This window comes from Anolis sagrei, chromosome 4, assembly GCF_037176765.1.
Source record: "Anolis sagrei isolate rAnoSag1 chromosome 4, rAnoSag1.mat, whole genome shotgun sequence".
Lineage (NCBI taxonomy): Eukaryota > Metazoa > Chordata > Lepidosauria > Squamata > Dactyloidae > Anolis > Anolis sagrei.
In genome coordinates this window covers 62,009,032-62,032,700 of record NC_090024.1, presented here as the reverse complement: position 1 = coordinate 62,032,700, position 23,669 = coordinate 62,009,032, and the positions used below count along the sequence as shown (strand labels likewise).

Here is a 23,669-nt window from a genome sequence, read left to right as displayed (position 1 = left end):
TAAAATAGGACAAAGTAGCTCTGATTCCACACTAGTTCTGCATGTGGTGGTTCATTTATTCTGGAAAATGTGGGTGATTCTGTAATGCCAGAATGTGATCTGTATTCAGTCCTTGACGTTCATTATTCAGATCACAGCAATTCAGCAGTTATTTCCCTTATCACCCTTAGCATATTGTGTGTATATAGTAAAATGATTGTAAGAAATATGGAAGTGATGGTAGCTTGAACTAGTCAATGCATTTTTTAGAATGCTTTACTTTTAGTGAAGCATTTTGGAAAGAGACTATGAATTCTTTTTGTAAACATTATTTTTCCTTTTTTCTTTGAAGGAGAAGCTGAAACTTAGAGATGGGCCAAATGATGTTGTGTTCAGCATTACAACCCAATATCAAGGAACCTGTCGTTGTGCAGGGACAATATATCTGTGGAACTGGAATGACAAAATAATTATATCTGATATTGATGGTACAATAACTAAGTAAGCTACAGTATAGTTTTGATCCTAATGAACCACTGTACTTTTATGTTAATGTAATTTTTATCTGATGACCTCTGTAATCAGCCCAGTAGTGTCTGTTGCTCATACAGACACTATGGACTCTCATCCCATATCCTGTCCCTATAAATCACTTTCTGGCTTTATTATTAGGAGGCCCAGAGCTGGCTAATGCACTGGAGCAATGAATCCATTATACACTGGATTTGAGTTTGTATGGGAGGTCCTCTTTGCAAATGTGATTACTTGTGGATTATTTGCTTTTGGATCATCTGCTGTCTTATGCCATTTTAATAGGAAATGCAAACCTCATGAGACTAAATGAGATAGTAAATACATGATGAGGCTTATAAATCTTATTCTTGCATTGTGAACTGGCATTGGCTGCTCTAACACTTAATTAAATTAATGCATTTCTTCACACCATTCTATTTTTAACTCTCCTCCCCCCTCCGGTTTAGGTCTGATGCCTTAGGACAAATTCTCCCACAGCTTGGCAAAGATTGGACGCATCAGGGTATTGCAAAGCTCTACCATGCTATTAATGAGTGAGTATATTACTTATGAAACAGTTATATTAAAAGGGAATAGCTGATTGATTTGTTGTTAGCCAAATTGTCCTAAACTTTTATTTTTGCATATTTCCATGGACTGTTGAAAGGTGTGTATCTCCGTATTCTAACATGGGACTGCACCCAGAAGCTTGTTGAAGTTTTAAGTTGGGTTTTCACATTGCTAGCTGATGTGTTATGAAATAAAAGTTTCTAGGTCTGTTTCCCTTATGCTAGTGGAGAGCAAGTAAGAGACTTTGTCAAATGATTTTTCTATTAATTTCAGAAGTTTCCTTCCAATAAAGTTTGCTGTTTTGGCTAAAGTAGAAAGTGAAGAGAAACAATGCGGGCTGTTTTATGGCAGCTGCTCCTGCCATTCCCCTTACATTTTCTTTAGTTTTTTCACATCCTGTTGCCTAAAACCTTCTAGTTCCAACATGGTCCAGTTAGCATAATTCATAAGAGGGAGATATGAAGAAGCAAACTCCTTGCTTTGTTTCTAGGTTTTCCTCTCATGTTTCCTTTTTAAAATACTCATACTAAGGCTAGCATATCATTGATGGAGTGACATTAGAAAACTTTTGTCTTATTTTGAAGGAGTTTGTGAAAGTCTGCTAGCCCAAACTTGCATATTCACTTGACTCTAAGCAAGGCTCAACAGGTTTACAGCTTATATATAATGCAGAAAAAGAAATAACTAAATCAGTAACCTGATTTGAGGAACTAGTTCAAAAGACTGAATAGTGTAATTATCACACTCTCGAACTGTATTTTGTGGAGAAAATTAAGCATTTTTCAAATGACATCTGAGTGCTGAAATGAAGGTTTTCTGTTTAGCATGTGCATTTATTTTGCTTTATTGCACTGATCTTTGATCTTAAGGCAGTTTCAAATATTACAGTTTTCCATCAAGACTTACTTAGAGAGGTGGCTGCACATGGCAGTCATATGCTGGACCATTTCCTATCACCATTACACATCATTTAAATGAAATTGAAAACACCAAATGTAGAAAATGACATGTGTTCACAGTTTCTTTCAACATTTTTACATGCACACATCGATTATACAGTGAAATTATGTCTCTATTGTTTAATGAAGTAACCATCTCATTTTGTGCAAAATTCATCTGTTAATATACTCTTCTCTCTGAGCTATTTGGAAAGTAAAGAGTTAAAACAACATAACATGTTACTCTATCTTCAGAAATCCGGCTTGATCTGAATTTTTAGGTTTTAAAAAGTTTCCCTCATTGCAGAGAAGTTTCTAACTTTATACAGCAGCTAAGTGTTTTGTTTTTCCCTAGGAATGGCTATAAGTTTCTTTATTGCTCTGCTCGTGCCATTGGAATGGCAGACATGACAAGAGGATATTTGCACTGGGTCAATGACAAAGGAACAATCCTGCCCAGGGGTCCATTGATGTTGTCTCCTAGCAGTTTGTTCTCTGCTTTCCATAGGTATGTAAGCAAAATATAGGCAAAGTCTATCTTAACATCATTATAATTAGCCGATTATACAACATAATCTAAGGAGTTAAAATCAGTGGTGATTTCATTGTAGAATCACATTTTATATGATGGAAACTGTTTTCCATGTATTTCACTTGTGCACACGTAGCAACATATTAAAACATATTCAGGTAACTTGAGTTAGTCATTAACTTTCTAATGAGCCCAGAGGGAAAACCCCTGCACACTATAATTTGTAGGAAAGCGTTGAATTATACATAGCCTTTTTGTTTACAGATTGTTGTAAAGACTGCAAGAAGATAGTACACATCAACCACATAATGATTGAAGTTCATTAAAGAAATGCTAAGAAGAGTATATATTCAGTATCACCTAAAAATTAGTTTTGCGCTACGAGTATATGTTCAGTATCACCTACAAATTAGTTTTGTTAAAAGATCCTGAATATATATTCTCCTTTTGTGCATTTAATGTACATTGTAAATGTGATAATAGAGATTGCAGTATAGTTAGAAGAAGAAAGACTTTTAACAAGACCAAGCTCTATTCAGCCTCACTCTGGATTAAGGTAGGCAAGGCTACTTACCTTTTATTAGGATCCTGTGTTAAATGAATTGTTTAAAGGTGAACCTACCTATAGGGTGCTACACAGAGATATCATTTATTTATTTATCATGTCAGAAGTGAATTGAGGGTACAGTTGTAATGTATTTAAAAACACAAATAAACTTAAAAAGTTACAAAGAGATATCATTGTGTAAAGATCAGTGAAAATCTCTGAAGTTTCACAGGCAGTTGGAGAGACTGAGAATGAAGGCAAACACAGACTCTTCACCTTATCCCTTCATTCTAGTGCTACTTTTCTTCTGGCAATTCCCCTTTGCGCCACCTCCATTTTTCTCCTTATTTTGCCCTGCTGGTTCATCTTTCTTTATAGCCTTTGTTTTGTCACCTTTGTTCCCATAATTCAGAAACCTTTGTGTATGTTCTCCTTTTGGAACAAGTGGTGGGCATTTATTTTTTATTGCTATCTACTCAGGCTAGCATATGTTCCAGAGTCTCAAGCCAAGGCTGTCTTAATCACCTGTGGCTTCAACTGGAGAACCAGGGGTTGTACCTTGCAGTGTATGTGCTGATCCTTCCACATTGATGATATGTAGCAGCCAGCAGTTGGCAACAATTTACTAATGATAGAATAGGCAAATATTTAAGTGTTGAAATGAAGCATTAAGACAGGCATCCTCAAACTGCAGCCCTCCAGCTGTTTGGGCCTTCAACTCCCAGAATTTCTGACAGTTGAACAAGCTTGTTAGGGCTTCTGGGAGTTAAGAGGCCCAAACAGCTGGAGGGATGGGATTTGAGGATGCCTGCATTAAGACAAGCATTAAACAGATACAGTTGCACTGATAAGGGTTGATTTATCATAGAAAGTATCAATCTGCCCATTCTTTAAATAAACGACTGCATGCCTCCAACTGTTTTTCTTGGTGTCTGTATTCTTTACCCCCAGGGAAGTGATAGAAAAGAAGCCAGAAAAGTTTAAAATTGAGTGTCTAAATGATATCAAGAACTTGTTTGGTCCTTGTGAACAGCCCTTCTATGCTGCTTTTGGGAACAGACCTAATGTAAGTCTTCATCATGGTACAGCAAGTAAAAGAAAGCTAAATGGGAACATGGTTTTTGAACACTTTCAGACCGCATAAAGATTCAAGCAGGCAGGATATGGGAGACCTGTGTAGCAAATGAAGCCCCTATCTCTAGCAACTTTCTCCTAAAATTTCCTTTAACTTTTCCTATTTTGCATTTGGCTTAGTCTGCCTTCATAGCTTGTTCCAAAACAAACAAAGGCAAGACCCCTGAACAAAGCCCTTCCTAATTGGATAATGGGCCTGAGCAGGTAGTAGATGTTTTCCAAAGCTACCTGTTCCAAGAAAGAATATGTTTCCATTGTGAGTGGAGAATATGAAGTAATTACATAGGCTTGGATTTTGACTTGAAAAGTTCATAGGTGGAAAGCATCTTTACACGTCTATTCCATACACAGACATCTGTGCAGCCCACCCCTACCACCCCAATTGAAAGACATAGATTTGTGTGTGTGTGTGCGTGAAGAATGACTTGAGAAACTGCAAGTCGATTCTGGTGTGAGAGAACTGGCTGTCTGCAAGGACGTTGTCCAGGGGAGGCCCAGATGTTTGATATTTACCATCCTTGTGGGAAACCTCTCTCATGTTCCTTCATGGGGAGCCGGAGCTGACAGAGGGAGCTCAATCCGCTCTCCTTGGATTTGAACCGCTGACCTATTGGTCAGCAGTCCTGCCGGCACAAGGGTTTAACCCACTGCACCACTGGATAAACAGGGAGAAAAGGAGATTATAAAAGGAGATTATTTCACTGAGCTTTTGAAAACTAAATTAACTTTGAAATTCACATGCTCATGTTTCATTTTTCCTCATGAGTCAGGATCAATACTATTCATGTTTGATGTTTTGTAATGTAGCATTAGCCAGATTTAAAATTGACAGCATAGTCTTTAGATTTAAATGACATTGTATGTTGTATTTATGGCATTCAGGATGTGTACGCTTACATGAAAGTTGGAGTTCCAGATTGTAGAATATTCACAGTAAACCCAAAAGGTGAATTAATTCAAGAACAGACAAAGGGAAACAAATCTTCGTAAGTATCTGGGTTTTTTTTTAATTGGTTGAATAGGAAGGCTTTGTAATATACATTTTAAAGAAAGTGTGTGAAATCCTGAGTACAACAAGAAATTATCCAAGATGATGAGAAGCTACATTTTGGTATTATGATTGCATGCGTTCTTGAGTGGATATACTTAAACTCAACAACACCTACTTTCATGCTCAGAACCAGACTTTAAACATTAAACTGCTGTGCACACTTAACCTGACAGCGATTACCAGTATGCACTATAAAATAGACTGAATGCAGTATTAGAAATGAGAGTAATTAATAACTCTTTTAATTTATTTTTGAACCCAGATATTACAGACTGAGTGAACTTGTAGAACATCTGTTTCCACTTCTTAATAAAGAACAGAACTCTGCTTTCTTATGCCCGGAATTCAGCTCCTTCTGCTATTGGAGAGAACAGCTTCCAGAGGTGAATGTAGAAGATTTAGCTTGAACAATAGGCATTGTTCACATTGAACCTTTTCCCAGAGAGCCCATTTTGGTGCCATGTGTCTTATTAAATACAGGAAGCGTCATGGATTTGGCACAAACCAATGCAATGCAGTACTGATCTCTCTTTTTTTCTCTACACTTTTTAACTGTCTGATTAAAAGCATTGGAAAGATAACTGTCTTTGAAATAGCAGACCACCAAGAAGACAGAAGACAAGAAAGAACTGGAATTTTTGGGCTGCTTTGCATCTCCATGCATACAAATCACAGTGGTTGTGTGTGATATTTTACTAGTTGTCATGTATCATCTTAGAAGAAAATAGGAAAAAATTGTAAAACTGATAGCCAGTACTATATTAGGCATATTACAGTGTGATAAGAGAAAGTATGTGAGGTGCATTATAGGCAATTATATCTAGTATTTCAATAGCCATGTCGGCTATTACAGGTAGAACATGTGAGGTTTTGGTTATTCAATACTCCTTAAATCTCTCCAAGTATTTACCAGTTAGTGTGTGAAGGCTACCCTCAACTTTTATTGTCTAGAAGGAAATGAGGGTTGAAGTCAAGACAGCACTTTCATTTAGCACTCACTTGTGGTCTTTGCCTCTTGCAGTTGGTAAACAAATCCTATACAGCAAGTAGGCTGCCTGAGCTGCCTTTTGTTACTTGTGGCATTCTTTTGTTTTGTAAGAAGCTGTATCAAATTAAACTATGGGATATCATTTTTGCTGCAAAAGCTGTACAGTTGACATCTCTTAACTGCACTTAGTATCTCTGCAGTGTATGATCAGTAGGCAACATGTAAATTCACTTTTCAGGGATAAATTCTTGTGTTACAACAAACGTAATATGTATAGTCAGTACTGTTAATGCCTTTACAGAACTTTATATCAAGGTTTTTCCATTTGACAGTAGGATCCTTGTGAGAAGTTTGGTGTATTAGCTATAAATGTTACTTCAGATATTCTGTTTAAAAAAATTGTGACAGTGGCACAGTGAATCCAGCAAGCAAATGAAGTGCCAATTCATTGCTGGAACTATTTTGGGAATAACTGGTAATTTCCTGATCACCATGTAGTCAATCTAGTCTAGGCTGAGATGTTGTTGGACTTCAGCTCCCATAAATTTCTCTATGCTATACTAGCTAGGACTGATTGGAGTTAGAGAGCCACAGTTACTCATTTCATGTAAATCTATTAAATATTGTAAATTATTTGGTAGGTACAGAATATGAAGCTGATTCTTATTTCACATCGAGCCAGCTATGGTGAAAGTGCCTAAGGTCTAGATGAAGCTTTTCCCATCAGAAATACGACTTGGCTCATTAGGATCTCTCATAGAGCCCAAAGCAGTGGCTTGCTCTATAGTATGTTTGGGTAGGAAATATGCTGGTATCAAAATTTACAAATGATCTTCCAGCTACCCAATGACCCAAATCCTTTCCTCCAATCCACCGTACATCAGTATATCTCTCCTCAGTATTGTGGGGGGGGGGGGGTGAACTGGACACACTGCATCTGAAGAAACATCTTGAGCGCATCCAAATGCAGGAATATAACTCACACAGGAAAATAGTGTTCCTGTTGATTCCCCCCTACTCTTCACTATTGATTACATTGCTGTGTTGGGGCTATTTTCAAGGTGGGTGAGTGGGGCTAAGCATTGGGAGACACTGCTAGAAATGCAGCTACATAGTATAGATATTTTTTGGATGGCACAGAAAAGTAATCTATTACTGTGCTTCATCCTGTGTGCCAACCCTTCAAGCTAGGATCGGGTTTTCTCTCTTGTTACAACTGTTGGCACTCTCCTCATTGCCAACATTGTTTTAATTCCTGCAAGATCTTGGCTGTCATGTTCCTGAGGCTGTGCAGTAATAATCCATGTACATACATAAACAGTATTGGGCTTTGCTGATGTGTGGATCGACTTTCTAATCAGATTGTAAGCATCTCTGGCCCTCCAGTTGTTGTTGAGGCCCAGTTTCCATCAACCTCAGCTGGTCTGAGCAGCTGATGGGAGTTGTAGTTTATCAGCATATGGGCTGGAGATTCTACACGCCAATGTTAGACATTAATTTCTTAGGATCAGAAAGTACAAATCATAAAACTCTAGTAAAAAATTGCAATAACGGGTGGATTTCACTAGCATGTGAAATTGGTTCATTTCTGTATTACCTTGCATTCTGCAAAGGATTCTGTATACATGCAGTCTGCCTGCATTCTGCTCTTTTACATTCTGAGACCAAATAACTGCTTTATTCCACACTTTCAACAGCATTTTACTCATTTTTAATAGATATGGCTCCCTCAGAAAGTGGTAGTTGAGACAAAATGGTTGGATGGAGAGATCTGCATTTGGTTCTTTACCATTAAACATTTCCAAAAAGCTTCCTGAAGGATTTTCTTCCTTCATTATAGATGGACAGAGTCCTGCTGAAGAGTGTTATTGAACTACCTTAATCAAAGCACGTTAAATTTAAATAAATATGTGCTTCTAAAAATTGTATGTTTGTGTTTGATGATTTGTTGGTCTAGCTTTGAATAGTTCTATGCAGGCCATGAATTTTACCTCAGTCACTCTAGCTGACTAGTGTTTTACAGTGCCATGATGCTGAGAGGCAACCTGTCCACTTCAGCTCATCTTTGGTCTGTTTCCTTGCTGTAGTAGAAATGAATGGTTTGGAGCTGGTTTGGGGAAACGAAGCTAAGCTACTTCATCTATTTCAGATCAGCATGCTATGTTGTTCTTTCTGTGAAAGAGATAGACACTTCTGTGTATGAACAGTCTTCAAAATGATCTCTTTGTGAATGCATTTCCTGTTAATTTTGGAGGTGCATTGAACAGCATCTACTGCACGTCTAAAATGATTTACCTAGAATTTGTCACTGAAAGTTAATATGGCAGTTTTAAAGGACTAAAGTGGGAAATCATAGTCAAAATCTCTTTGCTGCATTTATGTAAAAATAAGATAAACTCTGTTATGCAAGAAAACAATCATTTTATATTACCATTTAAGGTTAGGGATATTGTGTGTGTGTGTGTGTTCAAACTAGTATTTAGAGAAGATGTGTGTGTGAGAGAGAGGGGTGCAAAAAAGTATTCGTATAGTACAGAAAAAGTGTAATTTTTTTCCAAAATATTTGTGTTATTAATATGCTGTTCAAAAACTGTCTTCGTTTGGAAAACTCAATACTTTTTTATATTATATGACACAGAATGGGAAAATTCTAGTGGATTCCATTAACTGTGATGTAGGCTTACCATTAGAGTGCAAAATGTAACATCCTAACAACTAATGCAAAAATATGTAATAGGAGATGTATTCGAATGACTGGTTTTGAGGCTAGCCTTTTAACCCAGGAAGTTGTCTTGTTGACCAACAAAATATTCAAAGACTTTTTGAGAGTAAATGTCTATTTTGGTTGGTTCTAAATATAAGGGAGGAGGGAACTCTTCATTAAATCCTATGTAACTGTGTTAAAAAAATTTTTTGTTTTGATAAGAGTTTTACTCATTTATCTATCAGTGAACATTCCAGTGCAGTGGGCTTTTTGTTTTGTTTTTCTAAAGACTGGATCTGTTAGGAAAAAAAAGATTCATTTTGTTGTATTTAATGAAACTGACAATAAAACCTCACCAAAGCTTATCATTTGTGTATATTGGAAGTTTTTCCTAGTGGAACCCAAAATGGCCTGTGGATTACAATAATTGGGGGGGGGGGTGTGTGGAGAGGTAATACATCTTCTTGAACTGCTACTGAACTGATTGACAAAATCAGATATTCTATCTGACAGGAGTCTGAAAAATCAGTGTACCAGTAAAGTCAAAAATGTTTTCTTTTCAAAAGTTCTGTGAGTGCGAGTATTCAGAAGGCACAACATATTTGCTTGCTTCTTGGGGTTGGAGGACATGGTGGGTGGAATGGAGTTGCTCCAAACCTGAACAGAAGCCCTCAGCACTTCAGCTTTTTGTTGCAATTCCCACTTGTAGCCTTTATTGCCAGTTAGCTTTTGGTCAGCATTCAAACCTTTTCCTTATCCTAGAAATCACTCAAACATAAACATGGATAAAATCTTTCCTGTAAGCTTTTGTGAAGTCTTCTTAAAGTCACATAAGGTAGTGAAGGTAGGATTATGAAATAAATTGATTCTGACAGTATTTCCTTAGGAATACTTCATGCCTGTTCCAATAAGGTTATGGAATGTGGGGCAGCGAAGAGGGCCATGGAGTTTGCAAAGGGAAATCAAGCAGAGATGAATTGATGACAGATGAAGTGGAGAAAAGCGCGTAATAAAGAAAAGGACAGCTCTATTCCTGACATGTAGACATCCAGTGCAAAATAGCCTCATTTGGAAACATAAATTAGCTGAAAGCCAGAATCACAGATTTACAAATTCTGCATTTCAACCTATCTGTATAACTGTTTCCTCATTGTTTAACAAGGCACCTCACCTAATGTGGAAAGAAGATGCTTAAAGACTTTGAGCCTGCCACTCTGCTTTTTTTAAATAGCTGAGGTACTCTTACCCACTAGAGAGAAAAAATGTGTTTGAAGACAAGATTTGCGTGTATGGCTAGAAGATTTTACGTATATAATATCCTACATTCAAATGTATCGTCTATTTGCTTAGACATAATGAAATTACTTTGACTTCCAATGAAAGCAATTAATTGAATACCACCCTGAAATATCATGAAAGTAGAAAGGATAGAAATAGGTTGATAAATGAAATTTCTACTTTAGCAACTGACAAGAAAAGATATTGCTTTGGATTTTCTGGAATGGTTGAAATAAAGTTAACATATTAAATATGGTCCAAATAATAGCTTCAAAAGGAGAGAGAAAGAAGACAGGGCTTTCCTGAAATATCTTAAATGGCCCTGGATCATGACAGCAGTTGTTAATCTCATGCTTATATTGCCTTAGGTTTTAATAACTTAGTTTAATTTCACAGACCTGGAGAGCAAAAACTAAAGGAGAAAAATTATTAATATTGTTAATGATCAACAAAATCAGTTTATAATCTGTAGTGTAAGGACATGTAGCTCCAATTTCAGTATTTCCATGTCTAGAATATTCCATCTGCAATTTGTAATAGCTTGACTGAACTGGAAGAGTGAGCATTTTAATAAAGAATTATATTTTTATACAGTGTGAGGGAACTAGGAAATGTAGAAGACTTCTATAACTGGTGTATCAGCTTATTAGTGTGAGCTCAGCATTTAGAAGGACGTTTGTTTTATGTTGCTTGGTAACAATTCTTAAGGGGATGGCTGACCGGACTATGAAATAAAACCATAACTATTTCTAAGACCTCAAGGGAGAAGAGTAATGAGATAGATATTTTGCAAACTGGTTGATGAGGCGAGTTCTTTCCTTAACTACAGGAAGTAACTTTCTTAAAGCTTAGTAAATCGTCAAATGTAAGGGATGGGAAGAGAAAAGAAAACAGGGTGTGTCTTTCTTAGCTGGATGTTAAAAAACATTGCCACTTACCACAAGGGGAAAAAATGTCACATGAAGAAGTCATCAGGTTTTGACCATGTCATGTGAGATCTGTTCTCTACTTCTTGGTTATTGTCAGGAAAATGTGTGAATTCATTAAAGAGGTAAGAAGTGAAAGCTATATTTGTATTAACCAGCCCCAGGGGAAGAGGGTTGCACCAAAGATTAGGTGCCATGCTATAAATGAAACCAGATACTTTGGCTAAGGGGAAAAGAAATGACGTATGAGATTTCCTTTTTAAGATATAAATAGAATTCTGTATCACCACCTAGTAGTCCTAGTGTGGCTAACTAAATACCCCAAAGGCACCGGAACCTATCTGATCTTGGAAGCCACACAGGGTCAACCCTGGTTAGTATTTGGATGGGAGACCACCAGCGTATACCAGGTGCTGTTGTCTATAATCCAGAGGAAGGAACTAGCAAATCCATTTCTGGCTTTTCTCTGCTTAAGAAAACCCCAGGACATTCATGGGATTGCTGTTAAGTCAACAGTGATTTAAAGGTACAGAGACACACAGAAGCTTTGAATCAGAATGGTTCTGGTCTGATTTCACTTCATGAATTGCGTGACCTTACACAAAACACATTTTCAGCACTCTTACCCCAATCAGCAAGTGGTAGTTAACCATGATTTACATACTATTGTTGTTTTATGGACTACAGTACTATACGGAAATGGAGAACCTGGCCTCACAAAATCGTTTTGCAGGAGTTCTGTACAAGATCATAAATCAGATGGGTGGCCTTGTCCCTACTGAAGGGGAGGGGGGCAGAGGAAGGTGAAGGAAAATGGTTTTGGTCTGCAACAGAAACTCCCAGGAAAGTGTGCCCATTGAAAGAAAACAGTCTCATGTCTGTATTAGATGTTGCACTAAAAATGTTTTGAACCTTTCCAAGTGCTAATAAAAAGGTAAGTATCACCATTACTACAAGCCATTACAACTGGTACAATTTTCAATATGTACATTGAATTGGATGGCATATTTTTTAAACTATTTCTTTCTCCATTTTATGATTAATGAACAGGAACCTGAAATTATAAGGACACTATTTTAAAAACTGACTTAGGTTCCATAGCTCCAATTGCCATTAAATTCTAGAAAGTAAATGTTTACATATTGTAGATTTTGAATATAACTCCTTGGCTCCCTTAGTGCATTTAGAAAACTATCATTTACAACAAACGAACTGAGAGAAATAACATACAAGCTGAGATCTAAGGTCCTTATCACATGGAGCCAGGGGACAGTGGGGGCATCCCTGGGGCAGAAGGGTAAACGGCTGGGCAGTGCCCCACATTGCCTTCTTACCATCACACGCAGAAACCCATCAGTTCCTGGTTTTATGCTGCACTGTCCCTGGCTTACTCTGAGAAAGAACACAGTCACCCGTGTTCTCAGGGGTGCCTCTTAGTATGCTGTCGAGATGCAGTGTGCATGGAGCCGGGAAGAAGTCCAGCTGGAAGTAGCCCTGTGTCAAGTGATGGGCTCCATCCTGCTGCGTCTTGGCAAAAAGCCCCATGTGATGAGGTTGTACATCACAATGGCAGAAACATCACAATGGCAGAATCTAAGGTCATACTTATGGGAGGTCCCTCTACCTGGCTACTTCCCTTATTGAACCAACATTAACCAGAAAGCTGCTGAGATTAGCAGCATCTCTCCAGGGGCCATTTGGGCATGTTCTAGCTTGTTGCTCTTGATCATAGGGTGAGCAGCCTTGTGGCTTGGAACAAAACACGGATATGCAAGCACCACTCCCACCCCTCTCCATTACATCTATATATACCATCAACAAGATGCGGTCCCTTTGCACCACCTGAGGAAATGTGCAGCTATAAAGCATGTAAAGAACTGCACATAAGTCTTCAAGGCAGGGAAAACAGGAGAGAGAAGTATAATATTACCACTTCATCATTTATTAGCATCACTTTCTTCAGGATTTTTTTACTCCTCTTCTATTGCAACATACCCTACAGATGAGAAGTGGAAGGATATAGAAACACCCCACTGAATGTGGAATACATTTCATCAGAGTCTGTGTAGGCCAGCTTGCCCCCAGTAACTACAATGCTTACTTCTGCTCCAGCCTTGAGATGAACAACAAGATGGAGAGCCCCAGTTCCACTACAAGTCCGTCTTCCCGATTTGGGTTTGTGCTGTTCAAGAAGCTCTCTTCTATAGCCTGCTGTATGAAGCTGAGCAATACTTGCATTGGAAACAGTCAGTACAGCTTCCACATATTCATCCCTCTCTGGAGCCAGGACAGCTGTGATCAGATAACGGCCTTCATAAGGCGACGTGAAGACACCTGCAAAAAAATACACTTCACTACTTTTAAAAAATACACTATATAGTTAGCATTAGAACAATTCCTCCTGGTTTTTTTCTCAGGCAAGTATTTTTTACAAGGAAATGGAAATAACAATCTGAAATGTTTGCATTGTCTTTTAAATTGAAAAGAAACATAATATTCCTCTTAGACTGTAGATGAACTCATTCTCCCTTAGCTCCTGCACATACTTTTTGTACATTTTTATCCACTGAGCTGATTGTGATTACATAGCAGCTCCCAAATGCATAGAAAGGAATGCAATTCTGTCTTCTGCTAGGGAGTTCCTCTGTCATTGCATTCTTCAATTTTGCCACTTTTATGGAAGTCTGTGGAGGCTAAGGAGAAATACATGTCCACTGTCTGAACAATTTTGAGAGAATAGAGCAATAATAACCTCAAAACTGTGAGAGACCTGAAAATGTATAAAGCAAGTCATCAATGCACCAACTTGGGTAAGAAGAATAACCAGAAGGGAGCAAAGCAATGGTGGACATGCTTCATTTTTGCAAGCTAGCAGCCTAGCCCAACATGTGGAACTAGAATCTTGAGTGTCATCTCCAGGTTTCATAGGAAGGATGAGGAACTAGTGGACCATTAGACTGCAGTTCCCGCCACAGGCTACATAAGGATGCAACCCAAGAGCATGCAGACAAACAGCCGATTCCTCCTGTAGCTTACATAGTTTGTTTTCTGATGAGGAAATAAGCACAGGAGAGTGTTGCTTTGTGAGCCAGCAGGACATGACTTCATGTGTGCAGCAGAAACACAGTGCTCAGCCCTGTACTTGATGGACATTAACTAACTTAGATAAAAGCATTTCTGCCCATGGATTATTATATACAACTCCAGCAAATGGAAGATTTAAATATTCCATCTTGACTAAACTTAAGCAGTCAAAGGTTTCTAGGGTGCTTTGATCCTCATCTGTAAACCTCCTGAGCTGGCACTACGTGTTCTTACTACAAGAATTGTCCATTAATATCACTAACCACAACACAGACAACTGCACAAAGAACATGGATAAACTGGAACTGGAGGAAGTGGAAAACTCTTTGTCTTTCCAAGAGTGGGGGCTATGTCCCAGATTACCCAAGTCTATTTCTAGTTGTCACTAAATTCTCTGGAGCACAGTTAATTACTGCATACATGTCACCTTAAGCTCCAGTGCACATTTTCATTTGTCTTTACCAGCTGTGCTGCAGAAGGCTGAACTAATTGTAAGAACAGTGATGTTAGAAACTGAGATCAAAACACACAGGCTTTTGATCCTCTGATTATAAGTCTGTTTCTAGAGTTAACAGGCAAGTAACTTTAAGCGACAGTTATTTTTAGCCTGAAACTGACAAGTTATTTACATTGTTTCAATACACATCTACAAATCAATTTGCTGCAGTGGGTTAGAGACAATGTATCTTAATTTACATTTCTGCAACTGCTAGATCAGTGGTTCCCAACCTGTGGTCCATGGACCACCAGTGGTCTGCAAGAACCTGCGGGTCCCCAGATGTTTTTTTAAAAAGCGAAACCCACTTATAGTGCTGAGGCAATGAAGATGTCAGGAGGGGAGAGGCTGACAACCCATGAAAGATATCTACTACCAGATCAGCTCTAGATTATTAAATATGGTTTTCTGTGGGTGAGCAGATGGCGACTACTGTATGGCATATATTCAGAAAATAGAGATGATGTGGTCCATCCAACGCAATTTTCTGAATCAATGCCCCAAATAACCAAATCAAACCTAAAGTTGCCCAAACATTTATTTGTATCCCTTTTGGTACTAATGTTGGAGAGTGGTCCCTGATCAAAGTGGTCCCTGGTCAAAAAAAAAAAGTTTGGAACCACTGTGCTAGATGTTACCACAAGGTGACTATTAGCAAAACAACCATCACTATTTTCTTTTGAAATTAGACTTTAGAAAGAGAAAGATGATATCAGATGCAAAACACAGCCTTCCTGTGCCTTTGATAATTATGAATATTTTTTTTCCTCTAGCAGATAAGTTCTTTTTCCTCTGTAGATACTACCACCTTCCTTCACATATGTTGTTCCTACTGTTTTTACTCCTTACAAAATATTATAAGTAGATCCCATAATATAAACATGGATACTGGAGCTGAAAATACTGAAGCCTGCTCTCTTAATTTGTATAGCACTATGCAGTTTTCAGGTACAACATACTTTCAAAGAATTCTCTTGTCCTTTATGCAAGATTTCCTTACCTGTGTCAGGGTTGTAATGGTTTCCATCATTTACAAGCACTTTGTTAAATTGCACCACACCCACATCATTAGGAAAAGGCTTCCGAGTGAGACCAGCTGAGAATGAAACTGGAGATATGACCACTGCTCCTAAAATACAGAAGTCACCAAAATTCAAATACATTTAAGAAAAAGATGAGTAACACTAAAAGTGCTCAATCCATCCTTACATATATAACAAGCTTACTTTTCAAATGATCGCTTTAGGTGACCAATACAGTCAATCACTTCCAGCAATGTTACCACTGGAAGCTTAGCATTTGTGTTAGGCATGGACAAACTTCAGCTCTCCAGGTGTTTTGGACTTTGACTCCATAATTCCTAACAGCCAATAGGCTGTTAGGAATTGTGGGAGTTGAAGTCCAAAACACCTGGGCGGCTGAGGTGTGCTCATGCCTGATCTATGTGCATTTAACTTTTCCTGTCATCTATGACAGCATTTTTCCTGTTTCACTGAGCAGTGGGCAAACTAGACATGGCTGAGCGAGATGCAGATTAGTTTCAAGGTGGGTTTCTAGATGCTGAGAGTATTTCTGTAACATGACTCCCCTGGATCTAGACACTACACTCCTATTTATGCAGGCCAAAATCCCACTGACTTTTTTTAGCTGCCACATCACATTGTTTCTGGTCCTAACTGTACTAAAACACCATTGTTACATTCCAAATCTTTGGGTTAACTAAATCACCTAAGCTTACAACAGTTCCTTTCACCCCTTTATTGAATATATCTGGTCTATTTTATAATATATTTAATATTCGTAGGATGCATTCAAGTGAGGCTTTAACTATGCAATTACACAAAAAAGTCATAGAAGTTTATGGGAGTTTCAGAAATTGCCATTTTCAGTTTGTAGGGTGTGTTTTTCTATTGGTTCATTCACAGTTTTTTGGGGTTTGTTTTTTTTGTTTTGCTGGAGAAAATCCATAGAAGGAAAAAATGGAAAAGAAGTATAATGCTTTCCAACAGTGAGCACAAGAAGCCATCCATCTGGAACCTCCCTACTGATTAACAAATCTTTAACAGAATGCCTCTCCAATATATTCTTAATAATATTTCAATAACTTAGCTTCACAATTTTCCAACTTGATAAATGTCTATATATTTTGCTATGTTATTACGAAGAATAAAAGAAACAGTTATTCTTCCTTGGCATTATAGATACCTTTGATCACAAACCACTGTGCTAAAGCATAACGAACTGCATTATTTTTCCAGTCTTAATTATATTTGATTCCTTTGCTGGCAAGATGAATTTACAAGCAGCCCTACATGAACAATCTAAAATTAATCTAAGCAGTGCTGTATGCTCTTTGCATATTTTATACCAGCAGTCACCTGTAGAGAAAGAGATCTGGAATATGTCAGCAATTAATTACTTTAAACAGCTTCTGATGTAACCAAAAGCTTTATATTTTATTTAGACTGCTTTGTTTGTACCTATCCTTGTATGGGGGGTAATAAAAGTGCAGTAGATCTCTGTGTGCCATGTTGCAAAACCTGTTCATAGCTATACAGTAGCCCCTCCAATTTTGCGAGGGTTTGGGGCAAAAGTGGGGTAAAATATCATCAACAGTACCTTTTGTTGTTATAGTTGGATGTCGTAATCTTGTCTGTAGTTTTGGATAACCTGCAAAATGAATGTGTACAAAGAAGATAACATTAGGCTTTGTAATGTCTTCATCACCCCCAGTTTCCCCTCATCAAATGTGATTCACTCCAGTACTAATGCTACTGCTGCAGCTCTCAGATAATTTTCGAGTGGTCCTTTTGAAGCTTCTAGCAACACTCTACTTTAAGTGGTCTGAATACTGATATCTAAAATGAAGAATTTAGAGAGCTATGCCTGGAGCGGTCTCATTTACCTCTTTTTAAAGTGGTATAACAGAGAAGAAAGGAATTGGGTTGTGGTATCTGCACACTGTCAAAGGCAATCTGTAATCTTCTACAAAGGAACTACTGCTATACAGCAGAGGATTTTTCTCAGGAAGACAAATAATAGTACCAGATATCACAATCCATGAAGGCTATTTATATTCTCACTTACTGCAATGGATTGATTCTCTTTGTCATTCTCCTCCAAGCCACGGAAAGTATGGATATAATATTCACCGTTTTATTGGTGATAAGGAAAGCTCAGTTTCACTCATACATCAGAAATGAAACTCTAAAGATTCTTTCACTGCCAGGGCAAAGCTCTTATAGCATAATGTAGTTTCAGCAATATAGAGAATTTGTTTTTCTTATAATTGAATAACCCAGCATTTCTCAGCATGAAGATCGGGACCCCGGGGGGGGGGGGGGGAGTTGCAAGAGGGTGTCAGAGGGGTCACCAAAGACCATCAGAAAACTCAGTATTTTATTTTGTCATGGGGGTTCTATGTGGGAAATTTGACCCAATTCTATCATTGGAATTAAGAATGCTCTTTGATTGGAGGTGAACTATAAATCCCAGCAACTACAACTCCCAAATATCAATGTCTATTTCCTCCAAACTCCACCAGTGTTCACATTTGGGCATATTGAGTATTCATGTTAAGTTTGATCCAGATCCATCATTGTTTGAATCCATAGTGCTCTCTGGATGTAGGTGAACTACAACTCCAAAACTCAAGGTTAATGCCCACCAAACCCTTCCAGTATTTTCTGTTGGTCATTGGACTTCTGTGTGCCAAGTTTGGTTCAATTCTGTCATTGGTGAACTTCAGAATGCTCTTTGATTGTAGGTGAACTATAAATCCCAGCATCTACAACTCCCAAATGACCAAACCAACCCTACTAGTATTCAGATTTGGGCGCATCGGGTATTTGGCCAAATTTTGTCCAGTGAATAAAAAATAAATCGTGCATATCAGATATTTACATTACGATTCATAACAGTAACAAAATTATAGTTATGAAGTAGCAACAAAAATAATCTTATGGTTGGGGGTCACCACAGTATAAGGAGCTGTATTAAAGGGCTGCAGCATTAGGAAGGTTGAGAATAATTGGAATACCCCATTACAGAGAAAGAGACTATTAATTGTTGAGTGTACCACTAGGACTTCGTACAATCGCCCCTTCCACAGATTTTTCTTTATGACCCATAATCATCCTCCTCTCTATGTACAACAAACAGGAATTTCCCCCACTGCAAGAAATTCAGGACTGGCAATTCACTTCTAAAATAAATTACAAATCATCCCTTGCACTCACTAAAAACAATATCTGCCCATTCTTTTTTCAAAACAATATGCTTTTAGAGGGCAGGTTGTCTTTTCAGCAGTCTGTGCATTTCCAGACAATCTTGGGTCAGAAAACTGGCTTCTGGACCTGCCACAGTTGTCCAACCATGTAACAGAAAGTGAGGATACATTTCAATCTTATGTGGCAATAGATGCCATGAATTGAAAGCTTAATGAAAAATGTATTTTACTTGTATCTATTTTTCGAATCTTATCTTACAGTTTTAGGTATAGGCTGCCATGACCTCTTCTGTATTGATTCTGATTAGTTGGTATCCAGATTAAACATGTTGATTTTGACCCAAGTGTAAATTTTCTTTTACGCATAAAATCCGATCACTGGTACTCATTATTTAAAAGACATGCTAATTTTGTCAGTGATAGGAAAGAAAATGTCTCTCTGATTAAAATTTCGATTTGCTCACCTGGTGCTCCAGCATATCCTTCAGAAACAGGCATGCTTCTGTGGCCATCTTGGCCGTCTATGCTTTTGGATCGCCCTTTTCCTGACATTACAATCGTGCCAGGAGGACCTGCCTCTCCAGTCACCATAAATACCCCACTTTTCCCAGGTAAGGAAGGTAAGTCTGGTTTTGATCCTGGTAATGGTGGCCATCTAGGATCTGGTGGATGAAGAGGCATTCCTTGTAAGGGAATGATTATTTTGGGAAGAGAGGGCTCCACAGGCATTGTTATTTCTGGAATCTGAAGTGGGGTTCTTGGGTGTGATGGTTGCCCATTTTCTCCTGGTTGTGGATATAACGGAGTCCTTGGCTGAGAGGATGATGGATGTGTCTCTGATTGAGATGGCTGTAGAGGCTTTCTTGGATCTGACGGTGGCAGAGGAATCTTTCTTGTAGGTTTACTTGGTGCTTGTACTGATGGCTTTCCAGCTAAAGGGGAAGAAAAATATCTCATTATTTGCACTCACCAATTTAACTTGGAAGAACAAACAGTACTTACAAAGCAACTCAAAACTAAGCAACAAAGCAGAACTAAGATTGTAATCATGTGCTTCTGTTTTCAAAACAGGCTGCATAAACCAAGCAACCACAAAACATGCCTAACTCTTCAAAACACTAAGGATCAGTATTTGCTAGAGAAATCTTTTAACGGACTAGCTATTGGAGTGCTAGGAAGATTTTCAAAAGTTCATCTAATGAATTGAATGTATATAAATGACAGTTTGAATTAAACAAGAATGTCATCAGCTGCAGGACATCCACAATCAATGGAGATAATTCATGTTCAGAATATTAGGAAACAAAAATCATAACTTAGAATTCACCTTCTTCCCTCAATGACAAATATTACATTATGACATATTACAATATGAAATGACATAAAGATGTTCATAGTCTGACTACTTATGATTTTCAGAGATGATTGTATGTGTACTAACTTCAATTTCTACTATAAAAAGATAACTGCATTGTTCTTAGATCCGTTGAAAACATCTAAAATTCTTATATCACTATTGTTAACCTAGAACAGTAGTTCTCAACCTGCAGGTCCCCAGATGTTTTGGCCTTCAACTCCCAGAAATCCTAACAGCTGGTAAACTGGCTGCTATTTCTGGCCCAAACACCTGGGGGCCCACAGGTAGAAAACCACTGACCTAGAGATACAAAACTAGTCTTCAATTTTACAACACCTTCACTGAGCAAATATATACATTGGGTTGCTGTGAGTTTTCCAGGCGGTATGGTCATGTTCCAGAAGCATTCTCTCCTGACACTTCACCCACATCTAAGGCAGGCATCCTCAGAGGTTGTGAGGTCAGTTAGAAACTAGGCAAGTGAGGTTTATATATTAGGGCTGGGCGGTTTCGTTTCGTAATTTCGTAATTCGTTAAAAATTCGTTATTTTTTTTTATAACGAAGCGATATTGAACCATTCAGGCGCAACTAAAAAATGAAATGAATTTTTCCAATTCGTTTCGGAATTTTTTCGGAATTGTTTCGTTATTGATTTGTTATTGATTCGTAAATGTTTCGTTATTATTTCCGCATGTCTGGTGCAAGTTCTAGGGTTGCTGTTTGTTTTCTCAGTGAAAAAAAATATAATTATCACACCAACAGTCAACAACAGAGGGAGAGGGAAGCTTCAGAAGTTTTTTTAGCGTATTGCGCGATCGCGGCCGCCATTAACAAATCGATTTGTAATCGATTCGTAATTGTTTTATGATTTCCGAAATTTCGTAAATATCGAACTTTTTTTAAGGAAAATTTCGGAATTTTTTTAAATAACGAAACGCAAAAACCCCCTAAAAACGAATCGAGTTTAGAAACAAAATTTTCCGTGTTTGGACAGCCCTATTATATATCTGTGGAATGCCCAAAGTGGGAGAAAGGACTCTTGTCTGCTTGAAGCAAGTGTGAATGTTGCAAATGGGCACCTTGATTAGCATTTAATATAAACCTTGCCCAGTTTCCAACAGACTCCTTAACCTCTGGAGGAAACCTGTGTATATTTGCTGTTGAAGGCTTTCATGGTCGGAATCACTGGGCAGGCATCCTCAGAGGTTGTGAGGTCTGTTGGAAACTAACCTCACTTGCCTAGTTTCCAGTAGACCTCACAACCACTGAGGAGCCTGCCATAGATGTGGGTGAAGTGTCAGGAGGAAATGCTTCTGAAACATGGCCATACAGCCCAGAAAACTCACAGCAAGCCAGTGATTCTGGCCTTCGACAACAAATATACACAGGTTTCCAAAAGGCAAAAATAATACACTTCTTCCGCCAGCCTCTAAGATTTTTTAAATTCTGGATATGAAGAACACAAGACAGCCATTGCATTTCCACAGAAGCCATGATAATGGCTTACTACTTGAATTTTAATCGTAAGCAAAGTAAGTGTGTGTAAAGATAAAATTGATTATAATATGAAATAATAATTATCCAGTTCTATCACCCATTTTTTGTCTGGCTGTAGAATGTTATCACTTTAAATTTTGCACTCAAATCCACATACTCAGGCAAATACATTGCAGTAATTATGAAGGTCACACGCATTAATGCTTTTCTTTAAAAAAACAATTCAAAGTGGGTATCATTCTTTCTCCTCGTATATGCATTTTTTAAAACACAGTGAAATAACATATCTCAACACATACAAACACACTAACAGTGCTCTTCAATTGCATTTGTGCCAAAGTAGCAGTCATGATAATCTTTGCAGTTTTTCCAATACCAATATATACTTGACCAAAGCAAGTTATTATAACTTGTCATTCTGAACTTCCCACATACAAAACAAGCCATTGCACAGAAATCAGCATTTTTCTATCCAAAATATGTGGAAGCAATGACTGAAGGAGTTTCTATGTAAGGTTCCAAGAAAGCAGTAATCAAAACATGCATGTGATATTCACAACTGATGTAACACATTACATAGTTCATATCTGAGTATTTGAATGCAAGAACAAAAGGTCAAGTTTTGTATCACAGAGTATATCTGCCAAAAAGGAAATGGAAGATTGGTTGGGCTGGGAAAAACATTCCCAAGAGCCTAAGCTTAGATGGAGGCATGTGTTAATGGGAGGCATGTAAAAAAAAGTAAGGTGAGCCAGGAAGCTGAGAGGGTTGCACTGGTAAACCGCCAAATCTTATATTTTTCTTTAATGTTATGCTGAATATGCCAAGTACTTTTATCTATCACTGTGTATGAAATTATCAATATATGCAAAATGTCTGATTACTTCCTAAAATGGGTTGGATTGCAGGGCTTTCCAGATGTTGATCAATTTCAATATGTGGCATCCTTTACCATTGGCTATGATGATTAGAGCAGCTATGAATTTGTTTCATTTTGTTTATATCCCACTTTCTTTCCAATATCTGCCCAAAGGCAGCTTGAAGCACAGATTAAAATGTAGAGTTAAAAACACATCTCCTCCAACTGTTCCAATTCGCCAGAGACAGTCTTGATTAATCCTCTGTCATTCTATATTTTTCCAAATGTCTAAGTAATTTGCACTCAATTAACTAAGCAGGGAAGAAAGGAGAGGAGGGCAAATTTTTGTCCTTCCCAGGTGGCTCAGGCAAAAACAAACTGTTGTAGGAACTCATAGGTCAGGCATGGACAAACTTTGACCCTCCAGGTGTTTTGGGCTCCAACTCCCATAATTCCTAACAGTTGATAGGCTATTAGGAATTGTGGGAGTTGAAGTCCAAAACATCTGGATGGCCGAAGTTTGCCCATGGCTGTCATAGATGGTGGATTGTTTATCTTTGGTAACTTTTCTTGCTTTGGCTAGGCTCTGATGCCATTTGGCCATAATGTGTTACTAGTTTTGATCTGTGAAATGATGAAAACAATGAAAAGTAAACAAACCACGCTATTAAAACAGCTCCAATTTTTAAAATTGTATAAAAAAAAAACAACATTGAAAACATAGGAAAGAGAATAAGACTATAGCATCACCATTAAAAAGCTCTTGTGGGCAGGTCATTCCCTGCTATAGAAGGGAGAGCACTAAGGAAGACTTCTTGTGTTTGAGACAGAGCTCACAATAATGGAGAAGGCCGTCTCTTGTGACCCTGAAAAGTTAGGTAGGTTTATCCAGTAACCTAAAACAAACTACACCATGCAATTTGTGCCCATACCCCACAACCTTTTCCACTCAGGATCCCTTTTCACCTGAGAAGTTTTTATGTGACC

General features: G+C 38.0%; 2 protein-coding genes across 2 annotated transcripts in view; one reads left to right on the top strand and one right to left on the bottom strand.

Moving 5' to 3' along the window:
* The window catches only part of LPIN2 (lipin 2), a 41,305-nt gene extending 31,984 nt beyond the window's left edge, over positions 1-9,321 (top strand). The window contains exons 15-20 of the mRNA XM_060775123.2: positions 332-480; positions 960-1,046; positions 2,356-2,508; positions 4,031-4,145; positions 5,096-5,199; positions 5,527-9,321. Of these exons, the coding sequence (XP_060631106.2) occupies positions 332-480; positions 960-1,046; positions 2,356-2,508; positions 4,031-4,145; positions 5,096-5,199; positions 5,527-5,671 (753 nt within the window). The 3' untranslated portion in view covers positions 5,672-9,321. The remainder of the gene's footprint in view (positions 1-331; positions 481-959; positions 1,047-2,355; positions 2,509-4,030; positions 4,146-5,095; positions 5,200-5,526) is intronic.
* A 3,760-nt stretch (positions 9,322-13,081) lies between these two features.
* Positions 13,082-23,669, bottom strand: part of EMILIN2 (elastin microfibril interfacer 2) — a 49,148-nt gene continuing 38,560 nt past the window's right edge. Inside the window, exons 5-8 of the mRNA XM_060775122.2 lie at positions 19,433-19,900; positions 17,360-17,410; positions 15,741-15,869; positions 13,082-13,494 (exon numbers count right to left, since the gene is read on the bottom strand). Of these exons, the coding sequence (XP_060631105.2) occupies positions 13,157-13,494; positions 15,741-15,869; positions 17,360-17,410; positions 19,433-19,900 (986 nt within the window). The 3' untranslated portion in view covers positions 13,082-13,156. The remainder of the gene's footprint in view (positions 13,495-15,740; positions 15,870-17,359; positions 17,411-19,432; positions 19,901-23,669) is intronic.